At 42.2% G+C, this 19,005-nt stretch overlaps 1 protein-coding gene across 1 annotated transcript in view; it reads right to left on the bottom strand.

The window, feature by feature from the left end:
• Window positions 1–19,005, bottom strand: part of LOC145417765 (minichromosome maintenance domain-containing protein 2-like) — a 149,744-nt gene that overhangs the window by 27,341 nt on the left and 103,398 nt on the right. Inside the window, exons 9-10 of the mRNA XM_080286372.1 lie at window positions 15,241–15,433; window positions 5,269–5,422 (exon numbers count right to left, since the gene is read on the bottom strand). Coding sequence (XP_080142498.1) covers window positions 5,269–5,422; window positions 15,241–15,433 — 347 coding nt within the window. The remainder of the gene's footprint in view (window positions 1–5,268; window positions 5,423–15,240; window positions 15,434–19,005) is intronic.

Raw genomic sequence — 19,005 nt, 5'->3', positions numbered from 1 at the left:
CTAGCGTGTGTTTAAACAGGCGCCCATGTTGCGACCTAGCGTGATCCGAGACTAAACGAATGACGATCGCTTTCCGCGTCGATACTGAAAATGACTTTAGAATTTCTTTCAACATATTTTTCGAGCTTATTATTTTTAAATTTTGTCTGGATTAACAGAAATCCGGATTAAAGGGGTCTGGATTAAAGAGGTTCTACTGTACTTGGGTATTGTGATGAGTAAGGATGGAAGTTTGGAGGGTGAAGTGCTTGAAAGGGTACAACAAGGAAGAAAGGTTGCTGGTTCCTTGAAAGCAGTGATAAGAAACAGGGAAGTGAGTATGGGAGTGAAGAAGTTACTACATGACAGTATTGTGATACCAACTCTAACGTATGGAAGTGATGCTTGGACGTTGTTGGAAGGACACAAGTCAAGAATGAGAGAAGTGGAAATGAGTTATTTAAGAGAAGCCTGTGGAGTCACATGGAGAGACAGGCTGACAAATAAAGATACAAAGGAGCGTTGTGGTGTGGATGTGGATGTGATGGGAAGCATTAGGAGGAAAACACTGAGGTGGTTTGGTCATGTGGAGAGGATGGAGGGTAAGAGACTGATGAGGAGAGTGTATGTGAGTGAGGTGGAGGGGGAGAGAGGGAGGGGGAAGCTGAGGATGAGATGGAGGGATGGGGTGGAGAGGTATATGAGAGGGGTGTGTGAGTTGGGAGCAGGGCAGTGAAATGGCAGGGGACAGGGCGACGTGGAGGCAAATTTTTTGTGGCCACCCTGTGCGGGATTGAGGCGTCTGGCAGTAGATATATAGATAGTGTTGTGGTTCAGTTAGGTTAGAATAATCCTAACCACTGCCTTTTAAAAATTCACTATTACCCTCTGGAGTACTATGTCAAAAGAAAAACTGCTTCAACAGTAAGTAATAAGTCAATCATCGTTATAGAAAATGCATCTCATGAATCTGGCAGCTGAAAGTGCATCAGCTGCTGCACCCCTAGTCGTTCACTAAACAAGAGAAATCACTTTTTTTTTTTTTTTTTTTTTTTTGTAAGTACAGTATATACCTGCATATAAATAAAAACAGTACCAACTAGCATAGTACCAGTTTCATCCAGAGCCATAGGGTAATAAAGGGAAATATAAGATAATTTCAGTGTCTGTGTGGGGCACAGAGGTCTTTGGGGGTTGACAACACTGACTTGTCTCCCTGCAGGCCCGCTCTGACTCATCCTGTTGAAGTGTTCAGTGTGCTATCTACGTGCTTTTAGCATCTCGCATTTTTACTTGCTGCAAATTACAAAATGGCTTCTCCTGCCCTGGTGCTGCTGCTGCTGATGGTGATGAAGATGATGGTGATGATGATAATGGTGGTGGTGGTGGTGGTGGTGGTGGTGGTGGTGATGATGATGATGATGATGATGATGATGATGATGATGATGATGATGATGATGATGATGAGGGAGGTGATGATGATGATAATGATGGCAATTTTGATGATGATGATGATGATGTATGCAGGCAAAGTGAACATCTTTAGTTTGTAAGATCATAAATAATGTGTATAAAGTACACAGTACAGTATCTGAGGTGCTTAAATTAAGTTGTAACAATAAAGTACAGTATTTTCTGTGCTAAAAAATTTAGAAAGTGGTGTACTGGTTTAGTATAAGTGCCTATTAGTTTAAAAGTGCCTATTAGTTTAATAAGTGCATCACCTACCTCTCCAGTAGCTACAATCATCTTGACTGTGCAGACTTCACTAATGGACCACTTCAGTTATGTACACCACAATAAGGTCAATAAATGATATGTTTACCAGTGTACACTACAGTATTATTATATATATATTTTACCATTTGCTTAGGGTGGTAGATAGGGGTACTCACCATCCACTCAATCGATGTAGTGCTGCTCTTGGGTGTCTGCCTTTCCCTCTCCTCCATCCTTCTTTCCTTCCATCCTCTTCTGTCTTTCTTTCCTTTATTCTTTCCTCATCCTTCTGCCTACGGGTGACTTTTCACTCCCTCTTCTATCTTTCTTTCCTTCATTCTTTCCTCTTCCTTCTGCCTGTGGGTGACTCTACACTGAGTGACAAGCCAAATGGTTTCCTGTACACCAGGAAACCATTTACTACACTGGGTGGCAACCATATAACCAAATTTTGGCGCCTGGTGGTTCAGTGGGTAATTGAGGCGCTCCAGTCGGATTCTGCCAGTGAAGGTTTATATCCAAGGGATGGTTGGGGTTTACTGCTCACATGGTGCCACTCAGGGATGAGTGAGGCTGGTCACACTTATCTTAAATGTCAGGACCAATTTGCCTAGCCCCGGGCTCCTTCGCTCCGCATGGGGCAACGTAGGATTGGATGATGGATGGATGGATGGATGGACCATTTGATTATTGTAAAGAATGTATCATACATCATCTATAGTACTGCAATGGTAACGAAAACAGTTGGTGAAGCCACGGTGAAAAACTGCTGATGCGATTTGGACTAAAGTCAGACATATTGGAAAAATTCTGGGTTAGCAGGGGGAAGTCCAATGTCACTTTTATCAAAATTTCACTTTTTTTGGACTGGCTTGGGCCCCAGTTAATCCAATATATCGAGATTCTACTGTATATGATTCCTTGGTTAACAGGAAAATATCTGGCAAGTAATTTAATGTAAAGTTATGTACGGGTAGCCCTTGGGGACATGAACCCAATCAATGGACTGCAGGAAACCAGGAACATCAGCAGAATGTTCCTAAAGACCTTTTGTTGAGGTTATGTTGAAGGACTGTCTGTGTAGTGAGAGTGGAGAGCACAAGGTACCAGTAAGTGTGATATGATTGTATGCAATGCAGTGAGAGCAACATTAACTGTTCCGAAGTTGTATTCTGTGTTGGTACTGAAGCCAGAACAGGGTATGGCCACATCCTCGTCTGGCTAAGTGCACTCGTGGCCCTTTAGTACGAGCTATTTCTGTGGAATGAATATCTGGTCGAGGTTCATGCAGGATGTTGTTTGGCTGAAGGTTTTGAATGGCTGAAGTGGCTCTGTATTAACCCTCCACCAACACAGTACAGTAGTTATGTTTCTGAAGATGGCATGTTGGGGTAAGGGTTGTTAAAAAAAAAAAAAAAAAAAGAAGAAGAAGAAGAAGAAGAGGTATTTAAAAAAAAAATAAGGGTTCCATGTCCAAACTTTGTGAGAAGAGGAGTTCATGGATCATGAAAGACAATTTTGAAGGCAAAATAAGTATACATGTACAGTATAATTCTTGGGGGCACATCTTCAATCAGAGCATTATATACCTCTGTTGGTGTACATAACTATCTATCCACCTATAGCCTGATGCCTTAATCCCAGACTGGAAGGTCACAAATGAATTTCTACATGTTACCCTGTCCTCCACCATCAGGATTCCCTTTCACCAACTCACACCTTACTCATACACCTCTACAACCATCCCCTCCATCTAATCCTCAGTCTTCTCTTTCCCTTCCCATCTCTCCACCTCAGTAATATATTTTAATGCTTTCCAGCACATCCACATCAACACCACAATTCTCCTCCACTTCTCCATTTACCTGTCTCTCCACAAAGCTCCCCTTGCTCCTTTCAAGTAACTCACTTCCACTCCTCTAACTTTTGACTTGTGTCCTTTTAACAAAGTCAACACTTCACTTCCATATATCAGAGTGGAGAGGCACTGATGAGGAAACTACACATGATAGCACTGTGTACCATGCATGGAGCAAAGCAACTGCAGCATCCACCCAAGCGACAAACCTCTTCATATTTCTCTGCACCTAACTGATGGCAGGACCCTGATCCAACCCTGGCAAGGTGCTGTCTACCACAACGAGGCACCAGTTCCTACACAAGTATGTACTATATTGTACTTGTGCGATGGGCACACAGAAGCAGTTGCTTATGTGGTCAATGGGTCTGCTTGATCAGACAGACCAGGGTAAAGCAACACCAACAACATCAAAGTGGGGATCACAGTGCTGCCATGCAATGACTTTTTATTCTTGGCTCATTTCTCTATTCCTTATCACAAACTTTCTGTGCACCAGCAACCTTGCTTCCCTGCTGTGCCCTTTCATGCACATCATCCTCTGTACTTCTGTACATAACAACCATCAAAACAAATGAACAGTTCAATCCAAACGATAATAACCTGCAACTAAATAAACAACTCTACAGGTACTTTAACTCTGAATATAACACGTAACATTGCTACTGAAGTTAACCTCCCAAAACATATGATTACTACATTCTTACTCATTATACAGTACAAGGGTATACCGTATTGAAAGTCTTATTGCATTTAACCCATTCCAGCTTGCAAACACAGCACCAATAATGAGGATGCCTTGAACTGCCACAACCAGGAGTTGTATTTAAAGTCTCAGAAACTGAAGTGGTTTACAGTAATTTAAAAAAAAAAAGTTATTTTTGAATTGAAAAACAGGAAAAAAGTGCTCTGTAATAAGATTTAACTGTTTTGGATCTTTGCTGACACTGTAAATTGGTTAAAATCTTTTAGAAATGGTCTCCAAGTCTCAGCACAATTCTCAGGTTGGTTGTTATTGTTCTTTACACACTCACTTATGAAGTACCTATATCAACACATGTCCCCAATGAGAACAGGCCTTCTATTTGTCTGGGATGGTATCAGATAATGGGACATGTTAGAAGAATTATTTAAGGGTTAATTTAGCCAAAAAAAAAAAAAGTAAATGTTTGTAGAATTACGAGCCATTTAATCGTCATAAAGGCCGATAAAGGTTTCAGGAATGTAATTCACCTGTTATGAAGAAAATAAGGGCAAAAGGGTCAATTGGTTCATTCTCACCAGAAACAGAGTGACAGGAATAAGTAAACATAATGATGTAATACTTTGTCATACAACTGAGTGGGTAATTCTCATCCCCGCATGGGTGATTAAAACTGGATACAAGAAAAGTCAGGTTGGAGTAAATACTAAGCATGTAATCATATATAAATGAATTTGCACTGAAGAAAATCATACTGGAAGAGGTCTGACCGTACTGTATTTGCATACAAAGTGTCATGCTGGGTGAAGGAGGAGTAATGCTGTTGAACCCATTTGTGTAGCTTTGGGAAGTTGTACTTTTTTTTTTTTCCACTAAGAATACTAACTGACAATACTCCTACTACTATGCCTTCTCTTTTTTGTTTCTGCATCCTACTACCCCTCATTTCCATTTAAAAATGGAATGATGATGATAATGACGAAACCAAAGAAATGTAAAAATCTGAAACCTGACTGAGCTGATCTGTGGGAAGGAGAGGATGAGAGGACTCTGAAGGCTGATGCTTAGTTGCTTCAAGGAGTGTCTGTAGGGTGACCACATTCTCAGCTTCTTTTTCACACTCTCCTCCGGGTGTCTCAGTGTAAACGACAAGTCCAAAAACACTGACAATGAAAAACATTTACTATGTATAAGTGATCAGCACATATAAATTATACTTAACTGGAAAATCAGTTTTTGCTGTGAAGATACAGTACTTTTTTTTTTGCAATAATGCTCTTTGTGTGAAAAAATAACAGGCACTGAAAATATATATACAGTAATCTCTCAAATAACGTGAGGGTTAGGTTCCTGGAGAGGTCGCGTTAGTTAAAAATGCGTTTTTTAAACATAATTTTCCCATAAGAAACAATGGTAATATTGGGGGTTTCGTTCCTGGACTCTGTAAAAGTCTACCCATTTGGGGAGTTATGCTACTCTAAACTTAAAAACAACAATATTAATTTGAAGAAAAATCCACGTAAATAACAAAAACAGTATATTTGGGGAGAAATAAACAACATTTGAACCCTAGTTGGGCTGAAGCGTTGTTTACTTCTCCCCAAATACATACTGTTTTCGTTTTTTACATGGATTTTCTTTCCATTCTGCTTCATTCACGGCATCGTGAAAGTTCCTCAACATTATTAATGCATTAGTAGGTCTTAAAAACACTACAGGAAAAGCAACTTTTTCATTGTAGTAAGTAGGTCACAAACAATAACAACACACAGCCTCACTTCATCTATGCATCACTCGTCGTCTGCTGCTATCCCTCCTCACCCCACTACCCCACCTCCCACCGCTCCCCACCTTAAATTTGTTGTCCCTCCTCGCTCTGCTGTCCTTCCTCTTCCTCTTACTCCCGTGCTACTGGTGATGAAGATAACTCCCTTAAGTTTTCTGTCTTCTTCATAAAGAACTGCTCTATCTTGGTCTGAGTGGTTTTCTTCTTTCTGTTCTGCAGCATCAAGTTGTAACAATATAGATCCTGGCCAAATTTTGTCCGAAAATTAGGCAAATTGCTCAGAATGGGGCCAAACTTCATTTTCGAATATTATAGTTTGAATAAAACCAGTTTAAGCAACAGACAAATAAAAAACTGTATTTATGCATAAACTGCCACACACGGTCTATCAGCTCAGGACTGTCCAAGGCGCGCGCGGCTAATCTGAAATCATCACGTACGTGTAAAGTCGCATTAAATCGAGAAACCCTTGTTAGTTAAACATATCTCCATAAATATTTGCTCGTGTTAAAACGAAAAAGCATTTTTTAAACTCGTGTTAGTTGAAAGGTTACTGTGTGTATATAGATAGATAGATAGATAGATAGATAGATAGACAGATACAAAGAAAACAATGTACTTTTTGCAGAGACAAAAACCCATTTTTTTTTTTTTTTTTTTTTTTTTTCATGACAAGCAAAACTGGAGGGCACCATAGGAAAAGGCTTTGATTCACTTTTGACACCACCCAGGCATTAGAAATGGTGATGGAAGGAATAATCCCAGACTCTGAGACCTGAGGAATAAGTACACTATTTCTTATCTCCAATTACCAGTATAATGCCTAACAAGGAATGATAGACTTTCCCCAGGGTCTACAATGTCTTGTTCACTCTTCAAAATGATCATTCAGTACACGCATACCCTATTACCTGGTACATCGATAACTGGCGCTTTGCTAGACTGAACCTAAGGAATAGGGGAACATTCCCACCATCCGAACAATTTGAATGTCCGTCGCCTTGCTAGTCCGACTCCTCACCTCTCCCAAGGTTTAAAATGAGGCATTCCTGGTCCTCCCAACCTCCCTCCATTCGCTCTCTCTCTTTCCCCCTTTCAGTCCCTCTTCTCCTCCCCTCTGCCCCATCCCTCCTCCATCCCCCACCACACTTAGCACTGCCAGGCATGTCTCCCTCCCTGTCCCCCTGATTTTGACCACCCCTGGTTGTCTCAATCTCTATCCCCCCACCCTCCCCCATCCCCTCTTGTCTCCCATGTTTGTGTGTGTGTGTGTGTGTGTGTGTGTGTGTGTGTGTGTGTGTGTGTGTGTGTGTGTGTGTGTGTGTGTGTGTGTGTAATTCACCAGGTCGGTCAGGATCACTTGATGGTCGTGATCATCAGCTTTTACCCTCCCGGAAGGGAGCTGAGAGCTCATATAGTCCGATCTAAGGGCAAGGCTGTGACCTTCACACACGCACACACCCGTCCCCTTGCTCAAGGGGGACAGTAACCACCCACTTCATCAGTGAAACTTTTTCGCAACCTGAGCGAGGCGCGAACTCTCGTCAACCAGTTGGCAAGCGAGAGCGTTACCACTGCACCAGCGAGCGGTGTGTGTGTGTGTGTTTACCTAGTTGTAATACAGTACATGGGAAATGAGCTATGCTCGTGGGGTCCCATCTCCGTGTCTCGATAAGTCAAATTTTGCTTTGAACTCATCTGAGTTTTTTGACTGGATAATCTCTTTGTCCAAGCTATTCCACAGGTCTATGCATCTATATAAAAAACTATATTTCTTGATAACCTTCAAGCACTGTGGCTTTTTGAGTTTCATTCTGTGTCCTCTTGTTACTCTCCCATCCCATACAAACAGAACTTCTCTGTCAGTTTTTTCTACTCCCATCCTGGCCCTAACCACTGCAATCATATCACTCCTCTCTCTCCGTTCTTCTAAGGAAAGCAGACCTAGCTTTTCCATCATTTCTCTATATGACACATCTGCCAGGCTAGAGATCATCTTAATTGCTGTTCTTTGTATTCTCTCAATCTTGTTTATATCTTTCTTTTTATGTGGGGACCATACTACTGCCACATATTCCAACCTGGGGCGGATCATGGCCATTATCAATTTTTCATCATCTCCTCATCCATGAAATGAAGTACTACTCTTATGTTAGTCTAGAGATTATACATCTCTCAAACTGTCTTGTTAATGTGTTTTTCACGTGACAAATTATCCTGGACCAGCACTCACAAGTCCTTCTCTTCTCTTGCTTTTGTGATTAGTTCATTACCCATCAAACAATTCAGTGATGGTCTCTTGGAACTTTTACCCATTTCTAATATTTAAAATTTTTTTTGCACTGAATTTCATTTCCCACATCCAGCTTCAATCACGAATCCTATCCTTATCCAGGTCCTCCTGCAGTTTTTTACATTCATCTTCAACTTTACTCTCCTCATGATCTTTGCATCGTCAGCAAACAGACTTGCATAACTGTTCATTCCATCTACCATATCGTTTACGTAAATCAGGAACATAATGGGCGCTAACACCGAGCCCTGTGGGACTCCACTTGTTACTTCCCTCCATCCAGACATACTGTCTTTTATTAGTGTCCTCATTTGCTTGTCTCTCAAGAAGTGTCTCATCCATTCTAAGAGGTTCCCCTGCAGCCCTCCTATGTGTTCCAATTTCCACATTAGTCACTTGTGGGGAACTATATCAAAGGCTTTTTCCAACTCTAAATACACACAACCCACCCAAACTATCTCTCTCCTGTAGCACATCTATCGCCCTTGATTAGAAGCTCAGCAAGTTGGAAACACACAACCTTCCACTTCTGAATCCAAACTGACATTCTACGAAAGTGTCCATCTCCTCCAAATATTTTATCCATGTGTATTTCAGGATTCTTTCACAACAGTATTGCACCCATGCTGGTCAGGGACACTGGTCGATAATTCAAGGGTTCTTCCTTGTCCCCTCCCTTATAAACTGGTACCACATTGGCCCTCTTCCATTCCCGAGGTACTTTCCCTTCTTCCAGAGAACACACAATGAAACTATGAATCTTATCTGCCATTTGTTCTCTGCATTCTTTTAGTATCCAAATAGAGATCGCATCTGGTCCTGGGGCCTTCCACACCCGTATTATAGAAGTTTAGAAAGATATTTCACTTCTTCTGTATCTCTCGTTTCCCTGAATTCTTGCCAATCCGCCTTTTCGAAAAATTTTATCAATCCTGTAAAGTTTGCTTTCCCAAAGTTGTATCTTCCATGCCTGTATAGTTCATCTCTTGTCTCCCCATTTCCTTTTATCATTTGGAACTCCATCACTATCACTTTTTCCTATAGGACACAGATATTTTAGAGATTCTATTGCATCAGGTTCCTTGGTTTGAATTTAATCTAGTTTTGCTGATGTGTCTTCCTTCCTAAATCTTGTCTCTTCTTTGACCCACTGGGTATTACATTATTCTTTGCTACATATAATAGTATACTGCCCCATGAATCTTCATTACTTCCTGAGTACCACTCCTCCCAGTTTACCTCTTTACAATTGAAGTCCCCCATCAGGATTATGTTGTTGCTTTTCTCAGTCACTTTCTGTAGGTATCTAACCATGTCCAACAACATCTGATATTCCTCCTCATACCATGCCCTTGACTTGAGTGGGACATTTCCTACTGTGATGTCTCTCTGCCTTTCCCTCCGGTTTCTATTACCATATGTCTCACTTCAGCCATACCTTCTCCCATTTCCAAACTATTCACATTTAGGCTGTTTTTCACTGCTATCATCACTCCTCCTCCTGTTTTTTCTCTTCTATCTCTTCTCCATATTTTGTATATGCCATCTCCTATTAGAATCAGTATTCTTTCTTAGCTTGGTTTCTACAAAGCACATAACTGGCTCATTTACCCTCAAGAAATCATATATTTCTAGCCTTGCTGAGATTAGACCATCTACATTAGCATATGCCACTTCCAGCTTTTTTGGACCGTTTTTTTTTTTTTTTTTGTTGGTACCACTTCCTCAATTTCCGATCCAAAACTGTCCAATAGAACTTGTCTTCTCCTCCTCTGTTCTGTTTTTTTTTTTCTTTATTTTAGCTCTCTCTTCCTCATTTGCATCTCTCCTTATCCAAATATTTTTTAATCCTTATCTGATGATTTCCAAGTCTTGTTGATTATTTCATTTACTGTGACCTGAGATTGAAATTGTACTTTGAGCGGCCTAAACACTTTTATCTCCTCTTGGGCTTCGTCCTTCCCTTCCATAACTATTGATGTTATTTCCTTCATCCTTCTCAGTTCTTCCCTTTCTCTTTCTGACCTCACTGACATTGTTTTTTCAATAATAAAGGTAAACCAGCACACTGAACCTAGCCCCTGGGTTGTAAAACCATCGGGGAGTGCAATAAAGACCTGGTATAAAAATAAAGATACAGACTCTTGACACGAAGAAAATAGGTGACATTAACAAGAGCAATTGGAATGACTCTAAATTAGCAGGCCTTATAAATAACTGTAAAATCAACAAGTCTATCTTTCTATCTATCTATAGCCCGATGCCCTAATCCCGCAAAGGGTGGCCGCAGACAAAACGCCTCCAAGTCACTCTGTCACCCACCATTTGACTACCCTCCCCCCAACTCACCCCCCCCTCCCTCATATACCTCTCAAGTCCATCCCTCCACCTCATCCTCGGTCTACCCCTCCCTCTCCCTCCCTCCACCTCACCTACATACACCCTCTTAGTCAGTCTTTCATTCTCCATTCTCTCCACATGTCCAAACCACCTCAATGTATTTCTCCTAATCTTCTCAACCATATCCACATCTACCCCACAACGTTCCTTCACTTCTTCATTCATCAACCTGTCCCTCCATGTCACTCCACATGCTCCTCTCAAGTAACTCATTTCCACTGCTCTCACTCTTGACTTGTTCCCCTCTTGCAAGGTCCACGCCTCGCTTCCATACGTCAGGGAAGGGATCACAATACCATCTTGCAGTGACTTCTTAACTTCCATACTCACCTCCCTATTTCTCATCACTGCTTTCAGTGTACCAACAACTTTCCTTCCCTGCTGTACCCTTTCACGTACTTCATCCCCCAAAGTTCCATCCTTACTCATCACACTACCCAAGTACTTGAATGCACTCACATTCTCCACATCCTCACCATCCAACCTCACTGCACACTCTGTGACTTCATTCCTCTCAAATACAATAACTTTACTTTTGTTTACATTAACTTTCAGATTCCTCCTCCTACACACTGTCCCAAATTCATTCACCAAACCTTGCAACTCCCATTCATCTTCACTCAACAATACTGTATCATCAGCAAACAGCAACACACGAAGCTTCCAAATCTCACCCTCATTCATTAGGGCCAGCCCCACATCCACTGCCCTACCAGGCACCTCCTTTACAACCCCATCCATATATATATTAAACAGCCATGGAGACATCACACACCCCTGTTTCAGTCCCACATTGAGATCAAAGAACTCACTCAGCTCACCATCCAGTCACACCGTAGCCCTAGCTCCCTCGTACATACTCTTCACAGCACTCAACAATTTTCCCTCCACTCCATATATTCTTAATACCTTCCACATACCTTGCCTATCTATTCTGTCATAAGCTTTCTCCAAGTCCATGAAGGCAGCATACACTTTCCTTCCCTTCTCTAGATACTTCTCCACTAAACATCTTAGAACAAATATCTGATCTACACATCAACATGTATAGACCTAATAAACAGATCATATGCTGACACTTAATTAGTAAACATTAACTCACATGTGGCAGATATACAATACTACTATATTCAAAATGTCCCACAGTAGAGTACACCAACACACTGGTCTAACTCCAGCTGCTAACAAACTTGTGCCTGTCCCAGCCTGGCTTATATACATAAATTCAAGGATGCAAGAAGTGCAACTCAAGGAAACAAGAAGGGCATAACAGAAATTCACTGACAAGGTCAAAACCATGAGCTGATACTGGAAGGTGGCTTTAAACAGTTCTAGAAACATCGACAGGCAGCAAGGCCAGGCTGTTTCTGATGGTTTGATTTTTATAAAACTCTACTCACACAAGCGCAAAGCGTGATGTTAATGAAATCGAATGATAATAATACTCTGAATGATAAATCTATCTATCTATCTATCTATTGCCAGACGCCTCAATCCCGTTTGAGGTGGCCACAAACAAATTGCCTCCAAGTCGCCCTGTTCCCCGCCATTTCACTGCCCTGCTCCCAACTCACACCCCCCTCTCTCATATACCTCTCCACCCCATCCCTCCATCTCATCCTCGGCCTCCCCCTCCCTCTTCCCCCCTCCACCTCACTCACATACACTCTCTTCGTCAGTCTTTCACCCTCCATCCTCTCCACATGGCCAAACCACCTCAGTGTGTTCCTCATAACGCTTCCTATCACATCCACATCCACACCACAACGCTCCTTTATATCCTCATTCGTCAGCCTGTCTCTCCATGTGACTCCACAGGCTCCTCTTAAATAACTCATTTCCACTGCTCTCACTCTTGACTTGTGATGAAAAATTTTATAATGTTTTTTTCCCTCTCCACATTGTGAATGTTGGGTAGTAATAACAGACAAGAGTAATACTGAACTAGTCATGAACATGTGCTACGATAAGGATTTGAAACAAGCTCCAAAAGGGCAAAAGTATGGGCCAAGTTGTGTCAAATGGGTGTAGTTTAAATTTTTAGTACAGGTACCGTACTAGCATATGCTATTGTCTTCATCAGTTTTCAAACATGTGCTTAAAGTCTCACCTCAGTGGTGGTGGTGGTGGTGGGGGGGGGACCCTTGAATATAACGAACTATCAGTTTTAATAACTAGGTTTTCTCACAATTAGTCAGTTATATCGACAGTCTACACACATGTGAAATGCTTACAGCATAAAATAAATTTTTAAAGGCTCCAACATGCTTGCATGTGTCGGCCTTGGTCACCTAATGGCAGCTCTCCACGCTGCATGATCCATTGCAGCCTCCCTGTTCAGTCCCTTAACCCTAAGGTCACACTTAATGACTTCGTCCCATGTCTTTCTCGGTCTATCCCTCATAACCCCACCCCCAATATTAACACTTCTCACCTTCCTCACCCAGTTATCATCCCCCATCCTCTCCACATGTCCAAACCACCTCAATCTACCTCTCCCCATCACAACACCAATACACTCCAGTCCCATCCTACCTCTCAACACTTCCATTGTAAACCCAGCCCCTCCAGGCCTTGGACGCAGGGACACACTGCACATCCACCTAATCATTGTCATTTCTGTACATCTGAGCCAGCGAATATCTTCCTCCTTCACTGCCCAGGTCTCACTGCCATACAGCATTACGCTCCTAACACATGCTGCATACAAAGACCCCTTAGCACGTAGGGAGAGCCCTCTCAATGTCAGGAGAGGCAAGAGCTCCCTGAACTCCTTCCAACCACTTCTCACCCTGGCCACAGAGCTAGTTCCAGCCCCACCTCCAGCACACAACATGTCTCCCAAATAACAAAATTCTTCCACACACTCAAGAGATTCACCAGCAAGTTCAATCCTTTCACGTCTGAAAATCTCCACCTGCTCTCCCCAGCACGCCGTACACATAAAATCAGCATTATCTCACAGTCTACCTCTGATACCACTACATCTCTGATGCACCCATTTATCACACACACCGCACAAGATGGAATTACTTCCCACGCCCTTGTGACAAACTGCACATGGCCACTCTCCCTCGTCTTTGACAGTATCGCCACCAACCCTAGATATCATCACTTTTGTTTTATCTGCATTTACCCTTAAACCCTTGTGCCCCATACCATCTCTCCATTTCCTAAACCTTTCCTCCACCTCCCTTTCGTTTTCTGCCATCAACACCAAATCATTAGCATACAACAACTCCCACGGGAGTCCGTTTCTAAAGTCATGTGAAAGGGCTTCAAGTACCATGATAAACAACATGGGACTCAAGACTGACCCCTGATGCACACCAACATTCACGGAAAACTCATCACTCAAATAAAGTACCCCTGTGCATAGGCCTGGACATAGCTTAAACAATTCTGGACAGTAAACTGTATAAATGCACATGTAAAAGGTAGGGAAAAAAAAATCTACGACAAGGTAAACAAAGATGGATCAGGGAAAGTCTGACATACCCTGTATGTATCTATCATGTAGACAGGCTACTTGCAAATGCTATTCTTAAGATGACAGTGAGGCATGTATAAAAACAGGTTGCTGCTGCTGAGTAACCCTGGTCTTTCTGGCTGGGCAGACCCATCAACCACAGGTAAGTAACCACCCCTGCAAGGCTGTCCTGTGCAATGAACCGATGTTCCATTGTGGTGGACAGTGCCTCACCACAGCGATGCACGGGGAAGAATGTGGAGGTCTGCTTCCTGGACAGATGCCACATTTGCATCTCTCCACACAGTTAACAGAGTCCGTTTCTAAAGTCACGTGAAAACGTACTGTGCAATAATAAAGGAACAGCGGAAGAATCATACAGTCTCACAAACAAACAGAAAGTGTAAAGGAAAAGAAAGTGAAGGCTAAAATAAGAATGCCTAACCTACTCCACCTAGCCAAGATATGCAACAGAAGGAAAGAAAGAGGAAATGATAGCAAAGAGAAAAAACTATGAAGAATAATGGAATGAAAGAATCATGAGTGGCTATGCCACCAAGACACACCTGTTAACACCTAAAGTCTTGTGCTATGAAGGCCACAGCAGATCCATATGGACCCCAGAGTGAAGCTAAAGAGCCTGGAGGGCAATGGATTGTCTACAATGTAACACCAGAAAAAAGCCAACACCAAACAAGAAAGGAGAGGGGAAGCAGGTGGGTCAGCCACTACACGAGAAACAAATGGAGTCAGAGAAAACAGATGTGTGGGTTGTGCATAGGCAAGTCAATTATGAGAATACTGTTATGTTGGAAAGGTACAAAACAAGATTATTCAACTGGAGCAATTACCTGATAAGGTAAAACTAATCTAAATATGGCACCCATATAACATGTTTCAGGCACTAAATCCCAAGAGGCAAGTAAATCAGATATATTACTATACTGATATTTTAATCCACCTAACCTGAGTATATAATATAAAAAAATCACTACTAAGTATCTAACTAGTAGTGAGGTATCTGAAAACTTACTCTGTGATTGACTTGGTAAGATCTCCAAGTGGCACATGAAGGAAGTTGTCATCAGGGTCCATCACGGTGGGGGTTCGAGCCATACTAGGATCATAGCATGCCCAAGCAGCAGCACGAAGGGGATATGTCAGTGAAGAGGCTGTCTTCCGAAGATGAGTAGGACACTCCACTTGCACCCTCCCACTCTCAAGGGCTTACCAATACAAATAAAGGGGATTTACTATGGTAATCAATCACATGTCCAGCAAAAAATTAAAATGATGTAATCAATATATCTCCAAACATATGGAACAGATCTTATGTGAAAACATCATTTAACCTCATATAAAGATACTATATACCATTGATTCAATAACTGAGTATTATCTGAACTATCCAAATTGTCAGGGCATTCAAAATTAGGGATGTATCCAAGGAGGAAATGGGGAAAAAGTGAAGTCCCCTCCTTTCTCTGGGAGAAAGGATAGTGTTATGTGAAAAATTAAGGGTCTGGAGGCCCCTTACTCATATTAAGAGGCATTCTGAAGATGGTGTAGAGTGGAAGGAAGCATTACTTACAATTTACGTGTCAAATAAATGCCCTTTGTTGTATGGAAAAGTATGTATAATATACTGTAATGGAAACACTATTTCAACTAAGAGTTAATCTGACAAACATATGGCTCTTAAAACATTCATGAGGAGCTAGTTAGCAAATGAAGGCCCTCTTGATAACTTAAAAGTTGATCTTCCACACTTCCTTCTACCTACATACACCTTTCTGAACACGACAGTGATGTCTCTAAATTCACAATACTTAATAGAAGGTGTATGATAGCAAAAAGGTGTATGATAGCAAAAAAAGAGAGAGATAAGGCGTGGAACAATTGGAGAAAGAGAGGTAACAACAGAACAAAGGAAGAATATAAAAGAACAAGAAATGAATACACAAGAATACGTGGAGAAGAAGAAAGGAATTTTGAAAAAGGTATAATAGACAAATGCAAGGATGAACCCAAACTGTTTTATAGATTTGTTAATGGCAAACTGAAACAAAAGCAAGGAATCACCAAACTGAAAGTAGAAGGAGAGGTCTTTAAGGATGCTGCAATGCAAGCAGAAATAATGAACAAACGTTTCCAGTCAGTTTTCACTAAAGAAAAGGAGCTTGTGGAAGGGGAGGGAGTGATTAGAAATTTCCGGTGATGAAAGATATAAAAGTGGAGGTACAGGAAGTGCATAAATTACTGGAAACTCAAGATGTAAGGAAAGCCCCAGGACCAGATGGAATTTCTAATTGGGTACTGAAGGAATGCAGAGAACAACTGGCGGATAAAATTCAGTTTAATCGTATGCTCACTGGAAGAGGGGAAAGTGCCACAAGAATGGAAGAGGGCAAATGTGGTACCAATTTACAAGGGAGAAAACAGGGAAGAACCCCTGAATTATAGACCAGTGTCTCTAACCAGCATGGTCGCAAAATTATGTGAGAGAATCCTGAAAGACAGATGGATAAAATATCTGGAAGAGATGAATATTTTGGCTGAATGTCAGTTTGGATTCAGAAGTGGAAGGTCATGCGTTTCTAACTTGTTGAGCTTTTACTCAAGAGCGATTGATGTGGTACAGGAGAGAGATGGTTGGGTGGATTCACCTCTTTCCAGAACATTTTCTTACAGTCCCTCCACTTTACACTCAAATTCCTTCCAAATTCCCCATCCACTCTCTTCTTACTCTCTCTTACTAATATTATCATCTCTCTCTTTCTTTCTACATATAACTCTCTCTTCCGCCTCTCAACTTCTTCCACGCCCCTATTTCTCATCCATTCATTGTATGCTTTCTTCTTTTGTGCCACAGCCTGTCTCACCTCTTCAGTCCATCATGCTGTTCCTTGCACCCCCCTCAGTCTTCTCTTCCTCCAACACACCATATCACATGCTGCACATATTTCTTCTGTAAATATCTCTTATATTTCACTTTTGTATTAAAAAAAAACTTGTGCATCCCTGTTTACTATTTACAATTTCCCATAACCTTGCTCAGTCACTGAGCCCTTTCCCCAGCAGTAAGGGCAGAACTTCTGCGGGAGTCGATGATGCAATTGGCCCTGCGCTTGGGGATGTGGAATCAGATGAGGAGGATGAAGAAGACATCACTCTACATTCTACCAGTGCCGTGAACAGACAACCATGCATTAGTGGGGTACCTTGGGTACCTACCTACCCTATGGTTGTCATGGAAAATGGTGGTGGGTTCAAAGGATGGCAGGAAGACACTTGCAGCTATACACTCAAATTCCTTCTTCTTATTCTCTCTTACTTATCTTTTCACCTCTCTACATATAACTCTCTCTTCCATCAATTGTAATAACTGTAACAGTTGGCTTATCTGGCTTTCCAATGGGAAACTGTGGTATGCAGTCAATGCATGTATCCAACTCAGGGAAGATGGATGCCCCTCCCCCGCACAGTCCTGGGTCACCCTTGGGTAAATTGTAGCATCCGTTACCCTACCTGAAGGTAGTAGGTGGATGGTTACTGTCATCCCGGGAGGTACTACCATGGGAATGACGTGGGGGCAAGGCATGGTGGCAGGTCTTGCACAACACTCCATGGCTGGGAACTCAACCACTTTTACTAAGCAATCAGAGTCTGGGCTGAAACTAATATAGTACTCATACACAGCTCATCCTCTTGGAGGCTATGCCTCATCCATTCTCCCTGCACCTCACCATATGGAAGTACCATGTTCTGACCCTAGCAAGGTGCTGTCTGCCACAGGAAAGCAGCTGTCTGCTTGTGGAAGATGGATCTGCTTGGTCAGAGAGCCTGGGGTAGAGCAACTACAACAACTATGTCAATATGCCACATATTTTCATCCATATGCTCAACCAGTTTATTCCTAAATGTATGAAACGGATGCAAGGTTTGGTGAATGAATTTGGGACAGTGTGTAGGAGGAGGAAGCTGAAAGTTAATGTAAACAAAAGTAAAGTTATGGTGTTTGAGAGGAATGAAGTCACAGAGTGTGCAGTGAGGTTGGATGGTGAGGATATGGAGAATGTGAGTGCATTCAAGTACTTGGGTAGTGTGATGAGTAAGGATGGAACTTTGGGGGATGAAGTACGTGAAAGGGTACAGCAGGGAAGGAAGGTTGTTGGCACACTGAAAGCAGTGATGAGAAATAGGGAGGTGAGTATGGAAGTTAAGAAGTCACTGCATGATGGTATTGTGATCCCTACCCTGACGTATGGAAGTGAGGCGTGGACCTTGCAAGAGGGGAACAAGTCAAGAGTGAGAGCAGTGGAAATGAGTTACTTGAGAGGAGCATGTGGAGTGACATGGAGGGACAGGTTGACGAATGAAGAAGTGAAGGAACGTTGTGGGGTAGATGTGGATGTGGTTGAAAAGATTAGGAGAAATACACTGAGGTGGTTTGGACATGTGGAGAGGATGGAGAATGAAAGACTGACTAAGAGGGTGTATGTAGGTGAGGTGGAGGGAGGGAGAGGGAGGGGTAGGCCGAGGATGAGGTGGAGGGATGGAGTTGAAAGGTATATGAGGGAGGGGGGGGGTGAGTTGGGGGGAGGGGAGTCAAATGGTGGGTGACAGAGTGACTTGGAGGCGTTTTGTCTGCGGCCACCCTTTGCGGGATTAGGGCGTCGGGCTATAGATAGATAGATAGATGAAAAGGTTTCAAATAAAGAACAACCTACAGTACTTCCATCCATCCATCCATTCATCATCCAATCTTACACTGCCCCATGAGGAGCATAGAAGCCCG

This window comes from Coenobita brevimanus, chromosome 111 (genome assembly GCF_032717465.1).
Source record: "Coenobita brevimanus isolate Jiangsu-jjx chromosome 111, ASM3271746v2, whole genome shotgun sequence".
Lineage (NCBI taxonomy): Eukaryota > Metazoa > Arthropoda > Malacostraca > Decapoda > Coenobitidae > Coenobita > Coenobita brevimanus.
This window is presented reverse-complemented; position numbering and strand designations above follow the sequence as displayed.